We start from the raw sequence: 21,306 nt of genomic DNA, 5'->3' as shown, positions 1-21,306 counted from the left end.
TACAATATTTTGTAATCAGTTCTGTAAAATGTGTGGTAAGCATAAGCATTACTGAAGCTATTTTGGAAATATTTTTCTTCTCTATTCCTAGTTTCTAAAAAGGTTGATCTTTATAAATGCATGTAGAGACCAACAATATATTCATTTTAGGTGTTTTGGGTTTGATTTTGGTGTTTTTACATTTAGTGTAATTAAAGTGTTAGGATGTACCTTTTCTTCTTTTACCTCATCAGTGGTTTTGAAAATGGCTATGAAGAAAATGAATAGGATTGGAAATGCACAGGCCAGAATTTAATTGGGTGCTCTTCCTCTTAAATTTGGCAGTATCAATAGTGCAGAATTGGTTGTCTTTTTATTCATAGTATGTTTACAAGCTAACTCTAAAATTATGTAAATTATACATACTAAATACTTCTGGAAGCACTTTAGAAGTACAGTATTATGAATATATGTGGCTTATAGTGGGATTATTTTTATATCAGAATGTGTCCTGGATCCATAGATCTGGATTTTGACATGAGTAGTATTTACTTTTTCTTTTTCTTTCATTCTTCCTTTCTTCCTTCCTTCTTTTCTTTTCTTTTCCTTTCTTTCTTTCTTTCTTTCTTTCTTTCTTTCTTTCTTTTTTTTTTTTATGACAGTGGATTTGTTTGGAAACTTTATCATTCCTGTTTTTGCAGACGAGTGGAGAAGAGAAGGACTTCATTAGCCATTTGTTAACTTTGGAGCACACTGGATAAATTTATTTCAGATAACAGGACTGTGGCACTGTTTATTAAGTACCGAGGACCTTAATCAAAAGCCATATTAAGAGTATAAGGAAGAGCAATTAAATTCAATAAATATTAGTTGAATGCCTTCCATGTATGTACTCAGGGCCAGAAACTAGAAAAAGCTAAAAAAAGGAGTTCTTTTCAAGAAGGAAGAAAAAGTGAAGGCAATAGGAATTGCTGTACTCAGTTGGGCCCGAACAATACAAACTGTGCAGTAGAGGAGTATTGTAGAGGCAGATGACTGATACAGGACTGTGCTTTTTTGGGGTGGTGGGATGGGAGGCTGTAGTTGGTCAGTCTCCAGAAGGTCACAGGAGAAATGCAAAATTGGTGTAAGAGGGGAGAAATCACCCCTGGAGTTTTCTAATGCACTTTTGTGTTGTATAATGTAAAATTGTCATTTCACGCTTTCTCAAAATCATTTGGTAGACAAGGAAAGGGGTAGGGGAGGCACTGATATCTAAATAAATCAGGTTGTTCAAATGTACCATGTGATAAAATGAAGTTAAGGGAGCTGGATTCTATCAGTCAGTTTTGTGACCTTGGAGAAGATCATATGTAAACTATGGAGTTCTGAGTCTTTTCAACTCTTAATATTTTATCATTCTTTTTCAACTGCTCTATCAAGGTACCCTGGTGATTAAACTGATTGAAATTAATGTGAATTAATATCTCAGAACAAATATTCTGATGCCCATCCATGTGAGATCTCCTCTTCCTTTTCCACAAGTTTTTAGCACTCATCTATGAATAAAAACTCATTTTAGTGGATGTTCAGCAGTTTATCACCTTTGTCTTGATTAGTGAATTTTTCTTTTGCTGTAGAAATGTTTTTTGTATTTGCCTATGGGATGCTGCCCAGTTTGGAAGAGATAACTGTGTAATATATGACATGTTCACTTATGCTGTCTTTTCAAAATTAAAAAATATATGAATGCTCAAAACCTATTTGGCAGTATAATATGTTATAGATGAGAAATTAGCCATTCATAACTTTTATTTGTAGGTAGAGTTCGAATCATTCGAAAATGGAGGACTGAACCACCGTTTTGTTTACCTCTTCAGTGGGGCAACTCAAATACTGAGTGCCATTATTGATTACTTTTTTCCTTTTTATTATTATTATTATTTTTTAAATATTTTAGTTATTTATTTGACAGAGAGATCACAAGTGGGCAGAGAGTCAGGCAGAGAGAGAGAGGGGAAAGCAGGCTCCCCGCTGAGCAGGGAGCCCGGTACGGGGCTCGATCCCAGGACCCTGAGATCATGACCTGAGCTGAAGGCAGAGGCTTAACCCACTGAGCCACCCAGGCGCCCTCCTTTTTATTATTCTTTCACCACATGTTTATCTAGCACTAATTGTGCCAGGCAAGTCCCTGGGTAAATTTGATACTTGAAAGTATCTACAATTATTCTCAACTTCTAAATATTTATTTGGAGAATGTAACTAACAAAAAGCACATGTTTTTCAGTGGATTAGGAAGGATAAGCCTTTGATAAGCCATAGTCCTGTACCTTAGTGTCATTTTCTTTCTAGGTTAAATCTCTTACCCATATCCTTGCTTCCTGCCTCTTTCTTATGCATGTACAGTGCATATTTCATTTCTCCAGCTTTAATTTTTTACTTTTATTTCATAGATTGCCTGAAATGGGTAGGTGAACTGTAACTCGTTTGTCTGCTTTACATATAAGATTGATAGAGAGAATTAGCCATTTGTATATTTTATTTATTTATCTATTACTTATTTGATTTTTAAAATATTTACTTGAGAGAGAGGGAGTGTGAAAGAGAGATCACTAGCAGGTGGAAGGGTAGGGGGAGAAGCAACTCCCCGCTAAGCAGAGAGCCTGATGCGGGGCTCGATCCCAGGACCCTGAGATCATGACCTGAGTTGAAGGCAGAGGCTTAACTGACTGAGCCACCCAGGTGCCCCACCCCTTGTATATTTTAAAAATATTGTGCTGGTTCTGGTATCTCATTCCATAGTATTACGTCTATGCTGATGATTTTCAAATTTGTATCTCCAAATCAGACATCTCTTCTTATCTCTGGTATCTCGTATAAATTGTCTAATATTTGGATATGCCATAGGCATCTTAAAACTGATGTAAAACCTCTGTTGCCTGAACTTTTCCCCCAAGTGTCTTCTTCATGAATAAACGGCACCACTATAAACTCTTGTTTCTTGAGCAAAAAAATTCAGGCGTTACTCTTCATTATTCACTTTCCACATTTGCTTATTGCTCTCATCTAAGAGGTCAGTAACTTCTGTCAGATTTACCTTTTCTGTATTTCAGATTTGTCTCTTTATCTCCACGACAAGAATTTAAGTCTAAACCATTATCATTTCTCTAGACCAGTGCTTCTTGAAGTGTTAGTCCATGACCTATTTCTGGCTTCCAACAAGATGCATATAGAAATTGAGAGTACAGTACTATCACAACATCCAAGTCCATGATCATTTTCTAGTAATTCATTGTTACTGCATTTTATTCACTTGACCTTGGAAATTTCAAATATATATAAAAAAAAAAACCACCTCTTATCTTTACACTTAATTTGAGTAGCACCACTGTGTGGACTGTTCTTAATAATCTTGAGCTTTCTGCTTTCATGCTTGTCCCCTTTTGATCCTTTATCTCAATCTTTTGTTTTTCTTTTCCAGAAGATGTGAAATGAAAATCAAATTATGTCACTTTGTGGCTTAAAAATTACAGGGTTTTCCAGTGGCATTTACATACAAACCTAATGTTGCCTGGAAAATGTGTGTGTGTGTGTGTGTGTGTGTGTGTGTATTTTTCCGTTTGAAAGCATATATATATATTTTTTTTTTTTGGCTGGAAAGTTTGCAGTTTTATTTATTTATTTATTTATTTTTTTAATTTCCTAAGTATACTTATAAACATGACCCAGCAATTGCACTATTGGGTATTTACCCTAAAGATACAAATGTAGTGATCCAAAGGGACACATGCACCCGAATGTTTATAGCAGCAATGTCCACAATAGCCAAACTATGGAAAGAACCTAGATGTCCATCAACAGATGAATGGATCAAGAAGATGTGGTATATATACACAATGGAATACTATGCAGCCATCAAAAGAAATGAAAGCATATATTTTTAACCTCATTTCCTGCCATTCTTTCTTTTGTCCCTGTAGTCTATACATTTGCAGTTTCTTCCTGTCTTTGGCATTTGCTCACATTTCTAGCCCTCAGCGGGCTGTTCTTCACTTATTCCTTGCACATTGGCTCCTTTTCATCCTTGAAATCTGAGCTTAAATGCCACTTCTTTGAGAGGCTTTCTCTACGCGTTCTTTCCAAAGGACACTTTTCTGTCAGTTGTACGTGCTTTTTGTTTCTTAATAATTGAATGTTCAAACTTGTTTAAATATGTTTGTATGCTTACTTATTTATGGTCTGACTCCCCTACTTTACTGAAGGGTTTTTGAGGGCAGTGACTATTTCTGTTTTATTTACAATAATAAGAGGGCCTTGTGCATAAGGCTCTGAATATTTAAGTGAAGACTAATTATATTAGAAATCATGCATAGCAATCAATAATAATTACTTATTCTCAGCTTGTAAATTTTCAGTCATGGAATTTGCTGAAGGTAGTGGTAGTATTAGTGGTACTAGGAGCAGTAGCATTTAGGATGAGCTGCTATAGCCACAGGGTTCGCTAAATATTAAATATGAGCCAAGATCTGATTAAGGACTTAACCAGCATTGTTGTTTTTAAGATTCTTACAGCAGTTTCAAGATGTAGAAACTATTATTACTGATTTATAGTTGAGGACAACTGAGACTGAATGAATGGTCTATCAATTCAGCTTACAACGGTAATTTGCCCAGGAAGTGGCAAAATGTAGATAGGAATTGAGGTAATCTGAGTACAGATTTTTCCTCTTAATCACTGTGCCTTATGAACTGTGTTATTCTGCCATTTTCCCCCTTTCTCCCACTTTAAATCAAGCTTAATATAGTGTGTTTGTCATTGTGTCTGGACCTTGGTCCTGATTTAACTAGGGAACTTATTTTTATTCTTATGTAATTATTTTTTTTGCTATGTTTCTAAATTTTAATATGTGTGCTTTCTTATTTTATCTTTTTCTTACATGGGGTCTTCTCACCCTTGAATTTAGTGAATCTTTTCCTAAATTCCTCAGTCCATTGTGGGCTTCTTTAACCAAACCAGTGGTATTTCAGGCAAAGAGTTCTTTTTTGTTGTTTCCCTTACTCATTTTTTTTTTTTTTTAAGCAAGTCCTGTCTCCTGTTTATCCATGTATCTAGCCATCCTATCAATACTTTATCCCTCCAACAAATACCAAATATTTACTGAGAATATATTATATTCCAAATGATGCTATCTAGCTAATCAGCTAATCAGGTGTTTTCCTTGAGTCCTATTTTTAAAAATGTTTGAGAAAGCTTTAGTATTTTTTTCTTAGCAAGTAGAAAGAAAGAGAACACTAATAAATATGTATATGCATGAACTTGTATTTAATATATATTTCTCTCCTTTAAGGGACTGGAAAAATCTTACTACTGGACTCCATAAAATTTTATCACAGTAAATAGCTGTAGAAAGGATTACAAAGTATTAAGTTAAAATGTAGCATTTTATTGCCTTAAAAAAGAACATATTCCAAAAATGAGTGTATCCCCTTTAAAAATGGTAATCTGTTTTTAACAACTGATGTTGAGTGAGAATTTTAAATCTCCTAAATTTTTATTTTTGTGATTTAAGGAAGTGGAAATTTTAATATAGTACATGACAGAAAGCTGTCAGTAAATTTTTTTGTATGTGTAAATTCTGAAAATTGAATGTACAGCACTTTTAGATTCTAAAACATATTAGTCTTGAACCAGGCTGATGTTGCTGTTATTATGCCAACACCTATTTCCATTATAAAGTCTATTATATAGACAAATAATAAAAAAAAGAATATTTGTATTTTTTAACATAACATTCACAATTTTTAATTTGAATTCAGTTAGCTAGCATATAGTAAGTACATCATTAGTTTCAGATGTAGAGTTCAATAATTCATCATTTTCATTTTACACCCAGCACTCACCACATCATGTGCCTTCAGTGCCCATCACCCAGTTACTCCCATCTCCCCACCCACATCTCCCACATTCACAATTATTAATAATATGGGCAACTGGAGGCACCTGGGTGGCTTAGTCAGTTGAGTGTTCGACTCCTGGTTTTAGCTCAGGTCATGATCTTGTGGTCATGAGGTTGAGCCCCACATCAGGCTCTATGCTCAGCACTGACTCTGCTTCAGTTTCTCTCTCCCTCTGCCTCCTGCTCTCGCTCGATTTCTCCTCCCCCCAAATAAATAAATAAAATCTTTAAAAAAAAAGGGGGCAATTTAAGATAATATAGACCTGCCCATGATTCATTGCCTATAATCTTCTTCTAATGAAAAAACAAATATGAAAAGAGAGAGAAATGGTAAGAAGTATTTTAGGTCTTAGTTCCCAATAATGCCTTTCTTTTCCCTCCCAGATAGTTAAACACATTTCCTCCTTCCAGCCTATCACCCAGTGTTACATGTTTTTGCATTTACTGCATTGGTTATCATTTAATTAAGAAACTATTTATTGCTTTTGCTAGACTATAATATCTGTTAATGTAGATACTCAAGAGTTTAGCAGCGTAGTATATCTTTGTTACAATATATTGTTATATAATGGTAAGGCATTTTAATGTTTTTGTGAAACAGAAATTGAGAAGATTGGTATTATTTGGAAAGATTGCAGTGTGTTTTAAAACTTTATAACTAGTCATATGTAATTTAAATTTTTAGGCCTTAGTTGCTTTGTAACTTTGAAAATAAGAATGTTATTTTGTAACACTCATTTTTTTCCCCTCTCTTAACAGTTTCTCAAGCAAGACCTCCCCCAAATCAGAAGAAAGGTGAGATTATGCATATAAGTTTAAACTTATTTTATTTTTTTCTTTTTAAAGATTTTATTTATTTATTTGACCCAGATAGAGAGCAAGAGAGGGAATACAAGCTGGGGGAGTGGGAAAGGGAGAAGCAGACTCCCTGCTGAGCAGGGAACCCAATGCAGGGCTCAATCGCAGGACCCTGGGATCATGACCTAAGCTGAAGGCAGACCCTTAACATACTGAGCCACCCAGGTGTGCCTGATTTTAAAATTATTTTATTTTTTAAGATTTTATTTATTTATTTGACAGAGAGATCATAAGCAGGCAGAGAGATAGGGGGAAGCAGGCTCCCCTCTGAGCAGAGAGCCCAATGAGGGGCTCGATCTCAGGACCCTGAGACCATAACCTGAGCCGAAGGCAGAGGCTTAACCCTCTGAGCCACCCAGGCGCCCCAGCATTTGACTCTTGATCATCATGAATTTGAGCCCCATGTTGGATATAGAGATTACTAAAATAAAGATAAAACTTAAAAATTTTTAAAATAGAAAGTAAAAGTGAGTAAGCCAGATTACAAAATGAAGGCTGATATTATGCTTGTGCAGTTATATCAGATGTTTGTGCACAGTATCCATTCTGATTAGTCTGTACTCAGGTCATACTGATTACTAAATATTTTGAATATTATTGTTGACTTAAATATTTCTTTAGCTCAAAGGAGTTAAGATTATAAATTTATTAATTACAAAAGTAACTATATTTCTTTTAATAATAACATATTTGCTACCTTTATAATTTTGTCTTTATAGGATCTCGAACACCCATTATCATAATTCCTGCAGCTACCACCTCTTTAATAACCATGCTTAATGCAAAGGACCTTCTGCAAGACCTGAAGTAAGTAATTTGTTAAAGTGTCGTTTTCATTGGATATGAGAATTAGTAGTTAAGAATCTGGTATTCCTTATTTGGAGAAAACGATTTCAGCTTCTGTGCTATAGGCTTTGTAGATAGTCTGAAGTATATTTTTCAGAGCAGAGTACAGAGTACTTGAACAATGCAGGGGTTTGCGGTATCGATCCCCCACACAATCAAAATTTACATCGAGCTTTTGACTCCTGCAGAAACTTAACTCGTAATAGCCTATTGTTGATGGATGCCTTAATGATAACATAAGTAATATGTAACATAACAGTCTATTAACACATATTTTGTATGTTATATGTATTATATAATGTTTTGTACAATAAAGTAAGCTAGAAAGAAATGTTAAAAAATCACAAGGAAGAGAAAATACATTATTGTATTTTTTTTAAGAGATTTGGCTTATTTATTTGAGAGAGAGAGCAAGCATGAGCCATGTGGGATGGAGGGCAGAGAGGGAGGGAGAAGCAGACTCTGATGAGGGCACCCGATGTGGGGCTCAGTCCTAGGACCCTGCGACCATGACCTGAGCTTAAGGCAGATGCTAATGAGCTGAGCCACCAGGCGCCTGAGTTGCATTTATGTGGCAGGCGGAAATCCTGAAATCCTCTGTATAAGTGGACCCATGCACTTTAAACCAGTGTTGTTTAGGGGTCCACTGTATAGTCTTTTCTCTCTGGATCCTTTAGGGAAAATAGGGAAAGTTTTGGCACAAGTTCTAATGAAAAGGATACTATTATGTTAATTTTTAATATGAATTGTTTTGACTTTTTTCTGAAGAGCTTGAGGAAGTTCTAAAACAAATTCCAGTTCTCTCCTTCTCCCCTTCTCCAAGTAGTAGTAAAGAATGGGAAAAGTGGGGCACCTAGATGGCTCAGTCGTTAAGCAGGTGCCCTAGGTTCAGGTCATGATCCCAGGGTCCTGGGATTGAGCCCCGCATCTGGCTCCCTGCTCAGAGGGAAGCCTGCTTCTCCCTCACCCACTGCTGCTGCTTCTATTTCCTTTCTTGCTGTGTCTCTGTCAAATAAGTAAAATCTTAAAAAAAAAAAAAAAAAAGATTGGGAAAAGTGATAAAAACTTCTGTATATATTGTTTACCCGGGGTGTAGGGGATGGTGGAGGTTGGGAATATAGTCTTTTTACCCTAGAAATTAGTAAAATTTAATTGAAGTTAAAATGAAACCTATATCCTATGTTAAAATTCTTAGATACTTAGCTTCCAGAAATATTTTTTATTGAGATATAGTTTATTTGACATTATTATTAATTCTGGGTATACAGTGTAAGAATTTAATATTTGTATATATCACAGAGTGATCACCACAGAAGTCCAGTTAACATCCATCACCATACATAGTTGCAAAATGTTTTTCTTGAGATGACAACTTTAAAATTCCATTCTCCTGACTACTTTCAAATATGCAATGCAATATTATTAACTGTAATCAATGTGTTGTACTTTACATCCCTAGGATGTATTTATTTGTAACTAGAAATGTGTACCATTTTCATTTGTAACTGGAATTTTGTACCTGAAATTTTTAGTCTTTCTCTTCCTTCCTCATTTCCTGTTTAAAATGAATATAATCACAGTTACACTCAAACTGCTCTAATAAACACACATCATGGTGTGTACATAATCTCTCCCCTACCCAACCAGCTTCAGACTTTAAGTATTTTCTAGAAGTATTTATTTTTTAGTTAGTATGAATAGGTGTGCCACTTTCAGAGATCATGATGAGTTTTTTAAAATCTTTATACTTCTTGTATTGGCTGTCATTTACAGAGGAAAACTGGCAGGGTTAAAATTGTTTTAAGTAACTTTCAATTATATGTACATTTGCAAGGCTCAAAATGAGCCATGGTTAAGTGATTTTCAGAGTGCTGTCAAGTTTTTGAGCATTATTACTAGCATGGCAGATAATCCGTGGTTTCGCTAGTAATTTCTGGATGTCCGCTTTTGCTCATGACAAGGATATCCACCTTGCTTGCTTCTCATTGTAAATGTCATATGCTAGATTCTCATGATGATTATTTGTGCTATTGGTGTTGTTTTTTTGTTTGCATCTGTGAATTGTGGGTGGACCTTGTTCTAAGTTATTACAATTTAATATAGTATACATTATCTTGAATTAACAGTCTTTCATTTAAAACTGAAAAATGTGTGTGGGCAAGGCACTGTGTCATGTATGTCTGCATGGTGGGGTGGCGGCAGCACAGGTGTTTCAGCCGCCTTGTTCAGCTAAGCTATGCTTGTCTCCTTTTTAACAAGTTCATTTTCTCTTTGCCTGTGTGATACTAGACTTAATAAATTAAATACAATCATTTTATTATTATTTTTTTTAACGATTTTTTTTTTGTCCGAGAGAGTGAGTGAGAGAACACAAGCAGGGGAAGCAGCAGGCAGAGGGAGAAGCCAGGTGTCCCAGTGAGCAAGGAGCCCAGTGTGGGTCTTGATCCCAGGACCCTTAGATCATGACCCTAACCAAAGGCAGATGTTTAACTGGCTGAGCCACCCAGGCATCCCAAAATACAGTCATTTTAATAAAATACTTTCAAGGGGAAAATTTGTTTTCCCTCTTCCCACATACAGACCCATGAGTTAATACAAGAGAATAATTTCTAAACATTTATTGAGGAATTCATATAGTTCAAATATAGTAAAATGTATTTGAAGAAAAAGCGGTCACCCTATCCTATAGTGTTGTTTCGATTTTTGTCAGTCATGCTGATTATTAAAATGGGTAAATTGTTTACAGACTCACTTAAACACTGCTGGATATTTAGCATTTTAAGATTGTTCATTCTGCTTTTCATCAGGTAGGTGAAAGAAAAAGGAAAGCCCAACACTATATATTCTACATAATGTTTTAGAGGATAAGAGTGGTGTGTGTTATGGTCATTAGTTGGAGAGAAAGGGTATTCTGTTACAACCTTTTCCTAGTATTTGGTACTCTCTAATGGTGCTTATTAAATAGGAATCATCAGATTGTCCAATTACCTTATGTAATTAGTGATTAAGTCTTGGCATTTGTTATATATTTAGAGTTTTGCTCACTAAGTTTTAATTATTTGAAGAAATTCTGGATTGAAGACATCCCTTACTTACAGAATGATTTTTATAAATTTGCTTTTGTTGGGTGCCACAGGGAATATGACAAGTCTAAAGTTGATTTTTATTTGTTTTTTTTTTTTTATTAATTTTTTTGACAATTTTATCTACTTGAGAGAGAGAGCATGAGCAGAGGTTGGGGGGAGAGGGCAGAAGCAGGGATCCCAAAGTGGACCCCAGGACCTCAGGATCATGACCTGAATTGAAGGCAGACTCTTAACCTACTGAACTGCCAAGCACCCCTTAAAGTTGATTTTTATGTTAAATTCTCAATTCGAGGATTTCTAGTCCACCAGCATAGCATAAATTCAAATGCATAGTAGACCAGAGTGACATTGGGGTAGGCTCTTGGCTGACAAATTATTGAGGACTCCATTTTCCTCCCCTACACTATAGCCAGATCACGATGGATACACGTCCTTAAAACTTACTTGGAATTTTTTTCCCCTAGTTTATCCTTTTGTTGATTGTTTACCTCATGTAAGGTTCCATTTCTAGTTCTTTGTGTCCATCCTTTGTGTGGGTGGTAAAAACCAAGTCTCAAGAAAGTGTTCCTGTCTTCCGTTTTCATCCACTGCAACACCAGTGATTTCTGGCCCATGACTATTTTCTTTCCAGCTCAGATATACATTTCAGGTATTTGTTATATTTTATCTGACATTTCTTGGAAGGGTTTTTATAATGATTGGAACTGGAATTTTATAAGGTGTATTTAATCTGTCTGTACTTAGTTCATTCAACACTACAGAGCAATAACTAAAAATCAAAGTGTTATGTAGGTAAATACACTGCAAGCTCAACCTTCTTGGAGCTCACATGATTGTGTTAGGAATCATTTGTTGTAACTGATGAGAAATAAAATATGTTCCAGCAGTTAGTATAAAACCCAATTTTAATGCCTTATTATTGAGAGTACAGTGAAAAGTATAATTTTCTTTGACATTAACTTATAAACAAATCACATCTTGAAGAAAAGTTCAGAATCAAATTAGACTCAGCAATAATATACCACCCATTAAAAACGTCATCTAGCTCCTCTCACAAATAATGTGGTGTTAGTGAGATCGTACGTAACCATAGTGATTTATGATAATAATCTAAGGAAATACTTGACATTTACTATTTTCTAGATTTTGAGACCCAAAAAGGATCGTCAGAATACACTCTTACCTTAAATGAAAATGCTGAGAGATAAGCGTAAAGACTACTCTGGTTGTTGTTTGCAGAGCAGGAAATACAGCCAGGTTTCCCAAGGACCAGTTTAGTTATTTTAACCTTTGATAATGGAGGTTCTTAACAAACATTCAGATTAAGTAATCGGGTTTTAGGGGCACCTGGGTGGCTCATTCAGTTAAACATCTCTTTTTTTCTTTGCAAGTGTTTGTGTTTTTTTAAGATTTTATGTATTCATTTGACTCAGAGAGAGAGAGAGACTACAAGCAGGGAGAGTGGCAGGGAGAAGCAGGCTCCCACAAGAGCAGGAATCCTGACGTGGGGCTTCATCCCGGGACTCTGGGATCATGAGGTGAGCCAAGACAGATGCTTAAACCAACTGAGTCACTCAGGCGCCCTAAGCACCTGACTGTTGATTTCCACTCAGGTTGTGAGATGAGGGAGGTGGAGCCCAGCATCGGGCTCTGTGCTCTGTGGGAGTCCGCTTGAGGACCACCCTCCTCTACATGCGTGCTTGCACTCTCTCTTTCTCTAAAATAAATAAATTTTAGAAAAAGAAATTGGGTTTTATTCTGGAACAGAATACTCTTCTGCAATATTCAGGGCCTTATATTCACTGTTAAGTACAATAACAATATTTTGTAGTTTGATCTAACATTGAAAATTCTTGTTAAATATTTTTGGTGGTAACTAGGAAAATATTTTCAGTCAATAACATAATTAGTATCCAGGAAAAGAATGTGAATGCTCTGCCTTCTTTCTCAGTAAAATAACAATGACAATTCTTGAAGAAAACAAAAGCAACCTGACCTCCAAAAAGAAAATCATAACTGCTTCTACAATAACTTATGACTAATTAAAAATGAGATACAAAATAAGTTACAAAACTTGATTTCAGGTTTTAACAAATGCAGAATTGAATTTAAGTACCTTATGAATTAAATAGCTTTATAAAAAATATAGGTAATGAGGCACAAATATATCTATACAGTATTTTTTCTTTAGTATTTGAATAAAATTTTTGCTGAACTTTTTTTTCCATTAACAGTAGGGAAAGAAGGATTTCTGTTTTATACTTTAGACTTTTTTCATTTAGTGTTCTTACAGTGTTATGAATTACATGAATTACTTCCTCAAGTCACCTACAATTGGGTGAATAAGAAATACAATCTTTTGGCCCTCCTTGAATTTTGATAATGTAGCTGAAACTGTGTCAGACCCACACAAAAATGGATTTCATTAACTGCTTTAAAAAGGTTTTTTTGGTGGTTTTTTTTTTAGCATTCTTGTGTCTTCTTTCCACCTTCTAATGAATATACAAGTGCAGTTTTTTCATTGTTTATATTCTGTGAAGTATGATATGCATCTATATTTTTGTTTTTGTTTTGTGATGCTTTGTGTGTTTTACAATCTGGCAATCTGGCATCCAGTTGGAATTCACAGTTCCAACTAATACTTGTGACTCATTAGAGAAAAGGGCTTGTTACTTTGTTGTTATTTGGACCTCCATCTTTGAAAACAGTGTTTGTCCAATGGTGGATATTAAATAAATGTCTAAGAAACAGAAAACGAGGGAGAAACACATTGGTAATTTGGAAAATGGCAGACTTACGTACTTGAAATTCAGGTTTTGTGTGTGTTTGTGCATTTCATTTAGTGTATGTCTATTTTCAAATTCCTTCTTTGATAGTTTATCTGTATCTGGGATTTGATTTTAGTTCCTATGAAGTCTCATTATACTTGGCATTGTATTTTTTGTACCTAATTATATTTGGATCAGGTAATTTTTAAAGCCCTTTGTAATTCTTTGATTTTTATGATTTGTAAATTCAGTATTTCCAACTCACAATTTTTAGTAATTGACAGCTATTTATATATATTTTTTATAAATATACCTTAATGGTTATAGAAAATTCACAGTAAGTTTTTGGAATATTAAACAACAAATTTTGCCTTTAGTTTTTCATTATTCAGAAACTTACGGTGCTCATCTGAGGGTATTACAAATTTAAATCTTAAGTATTGTTTATAATGGAAGATAGTAAACAGTGCAAAGAAATCACAAAGAAAATTTTAGTGGTTTTCTCCTTAGACTCACAACAGAGAAACCAAACAATTAAATAGACTACATTCTTAGGATAGACTGAGCCTAATTTTTCTTCTAAGTATAAAACACTCCCTTCATTGTTTAACACCTCATTGCAACTGACATCTCCCCTACAGTTTGAGTCAGCTGGAGGCTTTGCTATGTAATTAATGCATAATTGAAACCTCCTCCACACAATTATAGTACTGGCTGTACCCCATAGCTCATTTTGGCACAGATTTTATTTGGTTTCATTTAAAATTAAGGATTTTTCAATTTTTTAGCCCTTCATAGGTAAATGAAACAAAACACGACCCACCTTAACTTTAAACATCCCTAAGTAACAAAGTTAAGGTTATATTATGAAAGTATTAAAAAGTACATTTTACATAAAATTATAAATGTGATCTTGAGAGGAGTTTTAGTAGGACTGTAAATTTATTTAAATAAAGTGATTGGATGACATGATTCTAGCCATGATGATAGCATCCCAGGACAGAGGTCCAAAGAAGAGAGATTACACATAGAGAGTGCTTCAAAAATATCTAGAGGGTTCCCCTCACATTAGTCAGATACTGTTGAGCACATTCATATGAGAAAACTACTTGAGGCTTTGGGAAGAAGCAGGCAGAACAATTACTGGAGTTTACTCAGGACCATGAGCAATTTATGTTCCCAACAGCCACAGGTAATGCAAAAGGATTCAACCACTTTGGAAAACAAATAAAGGAATCCCCCCCCCCCCCCCCCCCCCGGCCCATTACATTGAGGATACTGTTGGGCTACATTCTAGCTTCCTATGTTGGTTCCGTAAGTCACCTACTGGTGTGATAACCAATCCTATGAGGAAATCTGCTTTACCTGGTTATTTTAAGGACCATTTTAAATTTGTTCATCTGAATTTGTTCATCTAAATTTGTACATCTAGATGTAGATCTCTTGTATACCCGCCTTGAGGATTCATTATAATTAAGTGTATGGATTCGTGGGGCACTTGGGTGGGGCACTTGGGTGGCTCAGTCAGTTAAATGTCTGCCTTCAAGTCAGGTTAGGTCATGATCCCAGGGTCCTGGGATTGAGCCTTGCATTGGCTTCCCTGCTCAGCGGAGAGCCTGTTTCTTCCTCTGTCTACCACTCTTCTTGTGCTCTCTCTCTCTCTGTCTAAATAAATAAATTAAAAAAAAAAATTTTTTTTTTTTTAAAGGTATATGGATTTGTGGTGGGGGGGGGGTGTCAGTTCTGAGTCCTGGCCCCTTTACATTCACACCTACTCCCATCCCCCTTCTCTTCTCTTTTGGGGACTTTAAATTTTAGTAGTTCTGTTTAGTACTTTTTCAAATCTTTGGTCTTTTTATTTATTTGTTTATTTTTTAAGATTTTATTTATTTATTTGACAGAGATCACAAGTAGGCAGAGAGGCAGAGAGAGAGAGAGAGAGAGAGAGAGAAGGAGGCAGACTCCCCACTGAGCAGAGAGCCTGATGCAGGGCTCAATCCCAGGACTCTGGGATCATGACCTGAGCCGAAGGCAGAGGCTTTAACCCACTGAGCCACCCAGGTGCCCCTCTTTGGTCTTTTTAAAAGTATTTTTTTCCCTCTTGTACATATCTGCAGTTGTGTTTTATAAGCTTTGATCTTTGATAATGGCATTATTAGAAGTCCTTAGTTACCTTTTTCTTTTGACAGTTGTTTCTTTCATGATACCTCTCATTGCCTTGTGTGTTTAGTTTTTTTTTTAGTACATTTAATGTTTTTCATTGTCTTCATTTACTGTTCACTTTCCTTAGAATTTTTTCTGTGGAAACTCTTTGAGTTCCAAAATGAAGGTGGGCAGGGGTGGGGGGAGGGGTAATCCAGAAAAAATTTTATATTTGTGTATGCTAAGTACCTGGGAGCATTGCCAGTATTACATCACTTTAAATTAAATTCTCAGGGGGCACCTGGGTGTCTCAGTGGGTTAAGCCGCTGCCTTCGGCTCAGGTCATGATCTCAGGGTCCTGGGATCGAGTCCCACATCGGGCTCTCTGCTCAGCAGGGAGCCTGCTTCCTCCTCTCTTCTCTGCCTGCCTTTCTGCCTACTTGTGATCTCTCTCTGTCGAATAAATAAATAAAATCTTTAAAAAAAAAATAAAATAAGTTAAATTCTCAGTTTGAGGTTTTTAAACATCCAGACATTGTTGCTTTTTCTTTTCTCTACTTTTCAAATTCCAACTTCTTTTATTAGGAAAAAGGAAAACTATATTTTTAACCTGGGAAATAATTCATAAATTTGCTGTTTTTAAAATAATATAAAGTCTGTAATTTATTTAGCTATGTCATTTATTTGAATTTTATTCTTTGGTAGTACTAATAGAATTATTTCAGTGGAACTGTACTTATTTAAATAGTAGTAACTTTAGTTGCATCATCACCCACACTCCTTTACTCATGGAATGTAGAGTAGAATAAATAATTGCAAATACTGGATAAGTAAATGGACATAATAATATTTTTCCAAATCACATACATTCATCCATCACATCCATTATACAATTCCAGTTATATTTGTTAGAACATTTTTAGTTGTAAATGATAAATACCAACTCAGAGTAGCTTTATCAAAACAAACAAACAAACAAACAAACTTTATTGACTCAATGTGACTGAACAGTCCTGACTTCTGACACAGCTGGATTTACTGTTGAAATGATACAATCAGGAGTTAGTCTCCATCTCTCTGATTCTCCCCTTTCAGAGTCAAAGAGAACTACTATCAAACACTCCAGGTTACTGATCACAGTAGAAAGGTAGTGCCTATTTCCCAATAACTCTAGCAAAAATTCAGATTTAAAGTCTCATTGGCCTGGCTTGGATAATGTGTTTATTTCTCAGTCAATCATTGTGGTCAGGGTGCTTAATTCTTGCCTCAAATTCAGGTGAGGGCCAATTTACAGTTCTGAGATTTGATTTTCCTTGCAGTTTCCAGGATGTTGATAATGGCTAGAGGTGGGGTACAGAAAAAAGATTGGGTACTGGGTTTATTTCAAGCTTTATGGTAAATTTAATCCCTGACTTTTTAAAAGAAGGAAACTTCTATTAGATTCCCTCCCTTGAGCAGAATTTGGGCTCTATTTCTTAACTCCAGGATCCTAGTGAAATATAGTTTAAAAAAATAACAAAGAAAAAAAAAAAAAAAGCTTGAGTTTAGTTCACTTGCTAGTGCCTTCCATGGATAGAGAAGTCTACATTGTTTTTTGGGGTTGTTTTTTGGAGGGGGTCGTTTTTTTTGTGTTTTTTTTTGTTTTGTTTTGTTTTTTGGGTTTTTTTTTTGCTTTTGGTTGTTGTTTTGGTTGGTTGGTGGTGGTGGTTGTTTTTTTCCTCCATTTTATTTTATTTTATTTCTTTTCAGTGTTCCAACATTCATTGTTTATGTACCACACCCAGTGCTCCATGCAATATGTGCCCTCCATAATACCCACCACCAGGCTCACCTAACCCCCTTACTCCCCTCCCCTCCAAAACCCTCAGTTTGTTTCTCAGAGTCCACAGTCTCTCATGGTTTGTCTCCCCCTCCGATTTCCCCCAACTCCCTTTTCCTCTCCCATCTGCCAGTGTCCTCCGCAGTTACTCCTTATGTTCCACAAGTAAGTGGATCCATCTGATGATTGACTGTTATCTGCTTGAGGAAGTCTGTATTGTTACTCTGACTTTAAGTTTAGGAGAATAGGATAGAAGATCTCTCCTTATGTTACCACATGAAATCAAGGCTGAAAAACGTTTTGGAAAACAGCTGCATTTTACTACAGTGAAGGTTTCCATTCTAAAGACCTAGATATATTCAGAAATTAAAATACTAGAACATCTAAAAATTGTAAGATGATAGTTAAAGAACCATGTTAATTACTCAGAACTTTGTTGAAATTTCTGTCAGCAAATATGTGAACATGCAAATGCTATGTAACTCATTTTTTAATGCATTAGAAGTTGAATAGATGTTTTTAGACTTTTAAAATTTGGATATTATAGATCACTCATTTGTATGTATATTATGATTCATTAAAGATTATAAGTAATTTTGCATAAGTAGTTTTTTATTTTTACATTTAAAATTTCAAAAGCTGCAAGAGTGAGATGCAATATTATATTTAAGAATATAAACATTTCAGTCCCATTTAGAAATAGAATGAGATAAAGCATCTTTCTCTTGGCAGTGAGACCACTTTGTTTTGGAATGTAAGCTTCAAGAGGATAGTGACTGTGTGTTTTGTACAACTGTGTATATTGTGTAACTAGCGCAATATATTACTGTTAAGTTGATACATTTTTGTTGTAGTTATATATGAAAACTGTTTCCAACAGTGCATGTCAATTTTAAAGTGTTTAATTATTCAGTGTTAGTATTATATTTGGCATTTTCTAAGTGGGCTTGATTAATAAATAACCAAAATCCATAGGGAGTAAAATGATTATCTGGAGGAGGTTTTTAAGTGATAAGCAAATCTTAACTCTTCTCTCAGATTCTGATATGGATATGAAAACAGCTCAGAAATGAAGTTCCAGGGCGCCTGGGTGGCTCAGTTGGGTTAAGCCTTTGCCTTCAGCTCAGGTCACGGTTGGTCTCAGGGTCCTGGGACTGAGGCCCACATCTGGCCCTCTGCTCAGCAGGGAGCCTGCTTTTTCCTCTCCCTCTGCCTGCCTCTCTGCCTACTTGGTGATCTTTCTCTCTTTGTCAAATAAATAAATAAAATTGTTTTTAAAAAATGAAGTTCCATTTATCACAATCACATCTATTAAAAACTTTCATGAGTATAAGAGCAGTATTACTAATGATGAATTTAGCATGTGATATTGAAAGTTTTCAAAGGACTCTACCAAGTGAAAGTGCTTGTGCATCCCCTCCACCCCCATTTATTTGCCTAAAACTTTAGAGGGGGAATGAGTCTCAATGTAACGATTGCATTGCCCCTATTTAATTGGCAGTGCCAGACCATAGCTAATAAAATAGGCTAATAGAGTGTGTATCTGGAGTATGCATGTTTTTAAAAGAAGACCATTTGGAAATGCTTTGTGAACACCAACAATCTAGAGCTGAGAACAGCCCTGCACATTGCTAAATTATTTTTGAGAATATCTGTTGTTATAAAGTAGAGAATTGAATCCCATGGTAGAGTTGGTAATTTACAGAATTACTAGCAGTATTTATACTAAGACAATTGGCATATACTTATTTAATTCCTCCTTGAAAATTTGCAAAGCAACCCTGAAATTAGATAACATTTTTCTAATTTTGCTAAGTCATAATCCATGAAAAGGGGTGTCTTGTGAAGCTTTTGGGCTAAGTCACCTATCCGTGAAGAGGCCATATCATCATTTCAGGTCATGTTTTTTGTTTGTTTGTTTATTTGTTTGTTTTTTAAAGATTTTATTTATTTATTTATTTGTTAGAGAGCGCGCGCGAGCACAGGCAGACAGAGTGGTAGGCAGAGGCAGAGGGAGAAGCAGGCTCCCTGCCGAGCAAGGAGCCCGATGTGGGACCGGATCCCAGGACGCTGGGATCATGACCTGAGCCCAGGGCAGCCACTTAACCAGCTGAGCCACCCAGGCGTCCCTCAAGTGATGTTTTGATTTATAATAAAATTTCTTTCTACTAGCATTTGAAAAATCAAGGGTTAGTGTGGTCTTTTATGTAACTTTGGAAAATGCTAAGTGCTAGATGAATGAATATAAATTGTGTGTGACTGTGTGTGAGAGACACAGATACAGACATATACATCGATTTATGGCCTGTGTGAGCTGAGTACTCTCGTGGAAAGGAAAGATTATACTCTCCATACATTGTGATCTGTACATGCAGAGCAGGTTCATTTAAAAAAAAAAAAAGGTTTGGAAATTTTCAATATAATGTATTTTCCTTTTTGCATCACGTTGCAACATTTGACCTTTTCTCATCTCTGTTTTTTCAAAGATTTGTTCCATCAGATGAAAAGAAGAAACAAGGCTGCCAACGAGAAAATGAAACTTTAATACAGAGAAGAAAAGATCAGATGCAACCAGGGGGCACTGCAATTAGTGTCACAGTTCCTTATAGAGTAGTAGACCAGCCCCTTAAACTTATGCCTCAAGACTGGTAAGATGATCTATACTTTTATTGTAGTCCTTAATCTTTTTTGTATAATTAAAAAGTACCAAATTTTGTCATGAGTTCTAAATAGAAACTATCCCTAAAAACCGCATTAATGTCTAAGTTGGTCATTAATAATGTTCACATTTTAGTAATACCTAAATAAAAATGTATTTGGATAGCTAAACTTTATTTTTTACTTATAAGAAACACTAACTTCAGGGGTCCTGGGTGGCTCAGTTGGTTAAGCATCTGATTTTGGCTTAGGTTATGATCTCAGGGTCCTGGGATTGGGTCCTTGTCAGGCTCCCCACTCAGTGAGGAGTCTGCTTGTCCCTTTGCTTCTTCCCTACCACTCGTGTGCCCACACTAACTTCTGGAAAATTTAGTAAAAATTCTTTTTACTGTTTATTTTTTCTGAGTCAGTCTTTAGAGCAAAATTTCCAAATAGACTAATGTTGTTTCAAGAGCTATAGTTTCAGATTTTTGATTTGGAGAATTCACACTTTGGGGTAAGAAATGATAAATGAAAGAATTGTTACTTTTATTGTAGGGAATAATTTAATGAAAAGAATAACATGATTACTCTGGTTTAGCTCTTTGATTGCGTTAAATTGTCCTTTAAAGAATATTAAACTATTTATAACAGTGCCTATAAACTCAGATAATGTGAATTATCTTAAATTATTTTATTAATCAAAGCTGGAATAAAAATACAGAGTTTGAGAGTACATCTCTCTGACATAGAGAATACAACACATTGATGAGTTATCTGGCTTACCTTTAAAGTACTCATTAGTCTTCACACATTAGGAAGTCAGGGCACTCAGAGTATAAATATGTTAAAAATTTAAAAATTTATGCTAAAAATTTAGCTACCTGGGTGGCTCAGTTGGTTAAGCAACTAACTGCCTTTGGCTCAGGTCATGATCCTGGAGTCCTGGGATCAAGTCCCTCATCAGGCTCCCAGCTCCACGGGGAGTCTGCTTCTCCCTCTGACCTTCTCTCCTTTCATGCTCTCTCTCTCTCAAATAAATAAATAAAATCTTTTAAAAAATTTATTATGTGAAGTAAGATGAGAATTTCAGATACCAACTTTAGAAATTGTAGGAAGAAGAAAAGTTACACCATTTGTATTATATGTTTACAGTTATTTGCAGAAAAAATACAGTGTGTACAGGTGCTGTCACCGTGCTACAAAACATTGCTCTTATATATTAGCTAGGTCCC

At 35.5% G+C, this 21,306-nt stretch overlaps 1 protein-coding gene across 2 annotated transcripts in view; it reads left to right on the top strand.

Annotated features, from left to right (window-relative positions):
• The window catches only part of CDC73 (cell division cycle 73), a 114,476-nt gene that overhangs the window by 80,126 nt on the left and 13,044 nt on the right, over positions 1-21,306 (top strand). For both annotated transcript variants that reach the window (XM_059413310.1, XM_059413309.1), the window contains exons 12-14: positions 6,675-6,710; positions 7,493-7,580; positions 19,921-20,082. In XM_059413310.1, the coding sequence (XP_059269293.1) occupies positions 6,675-6,710; positions 7,493-7,580; positions 19,921-20,082 (286 nt within the window). The remainder of the gene's footprint in view (positions 1-6,674; positions 6,711-7,492; positions 7,581-19,920; positions 20,083-21,306) is intronic.

The sequence above is a fragment of the Mustela nigripes genome, chromosome 10 (assembly GCF_022355385.1).
Source record: "Mustela nigripes isolate SB6536 chromosome 10, MUSNIG.SB6536, whole genome shotgun sequence".
NCBI lineage: Eukaryota > Metazoa > Chordata > Mammalia > Carnivora > Mustelidae > Mustela > Mustela nigripes.
Note: the sequence above shows the minus strand (reverse complement) of the source record. Positions and strands in the feature narration are given on the sequence as shown.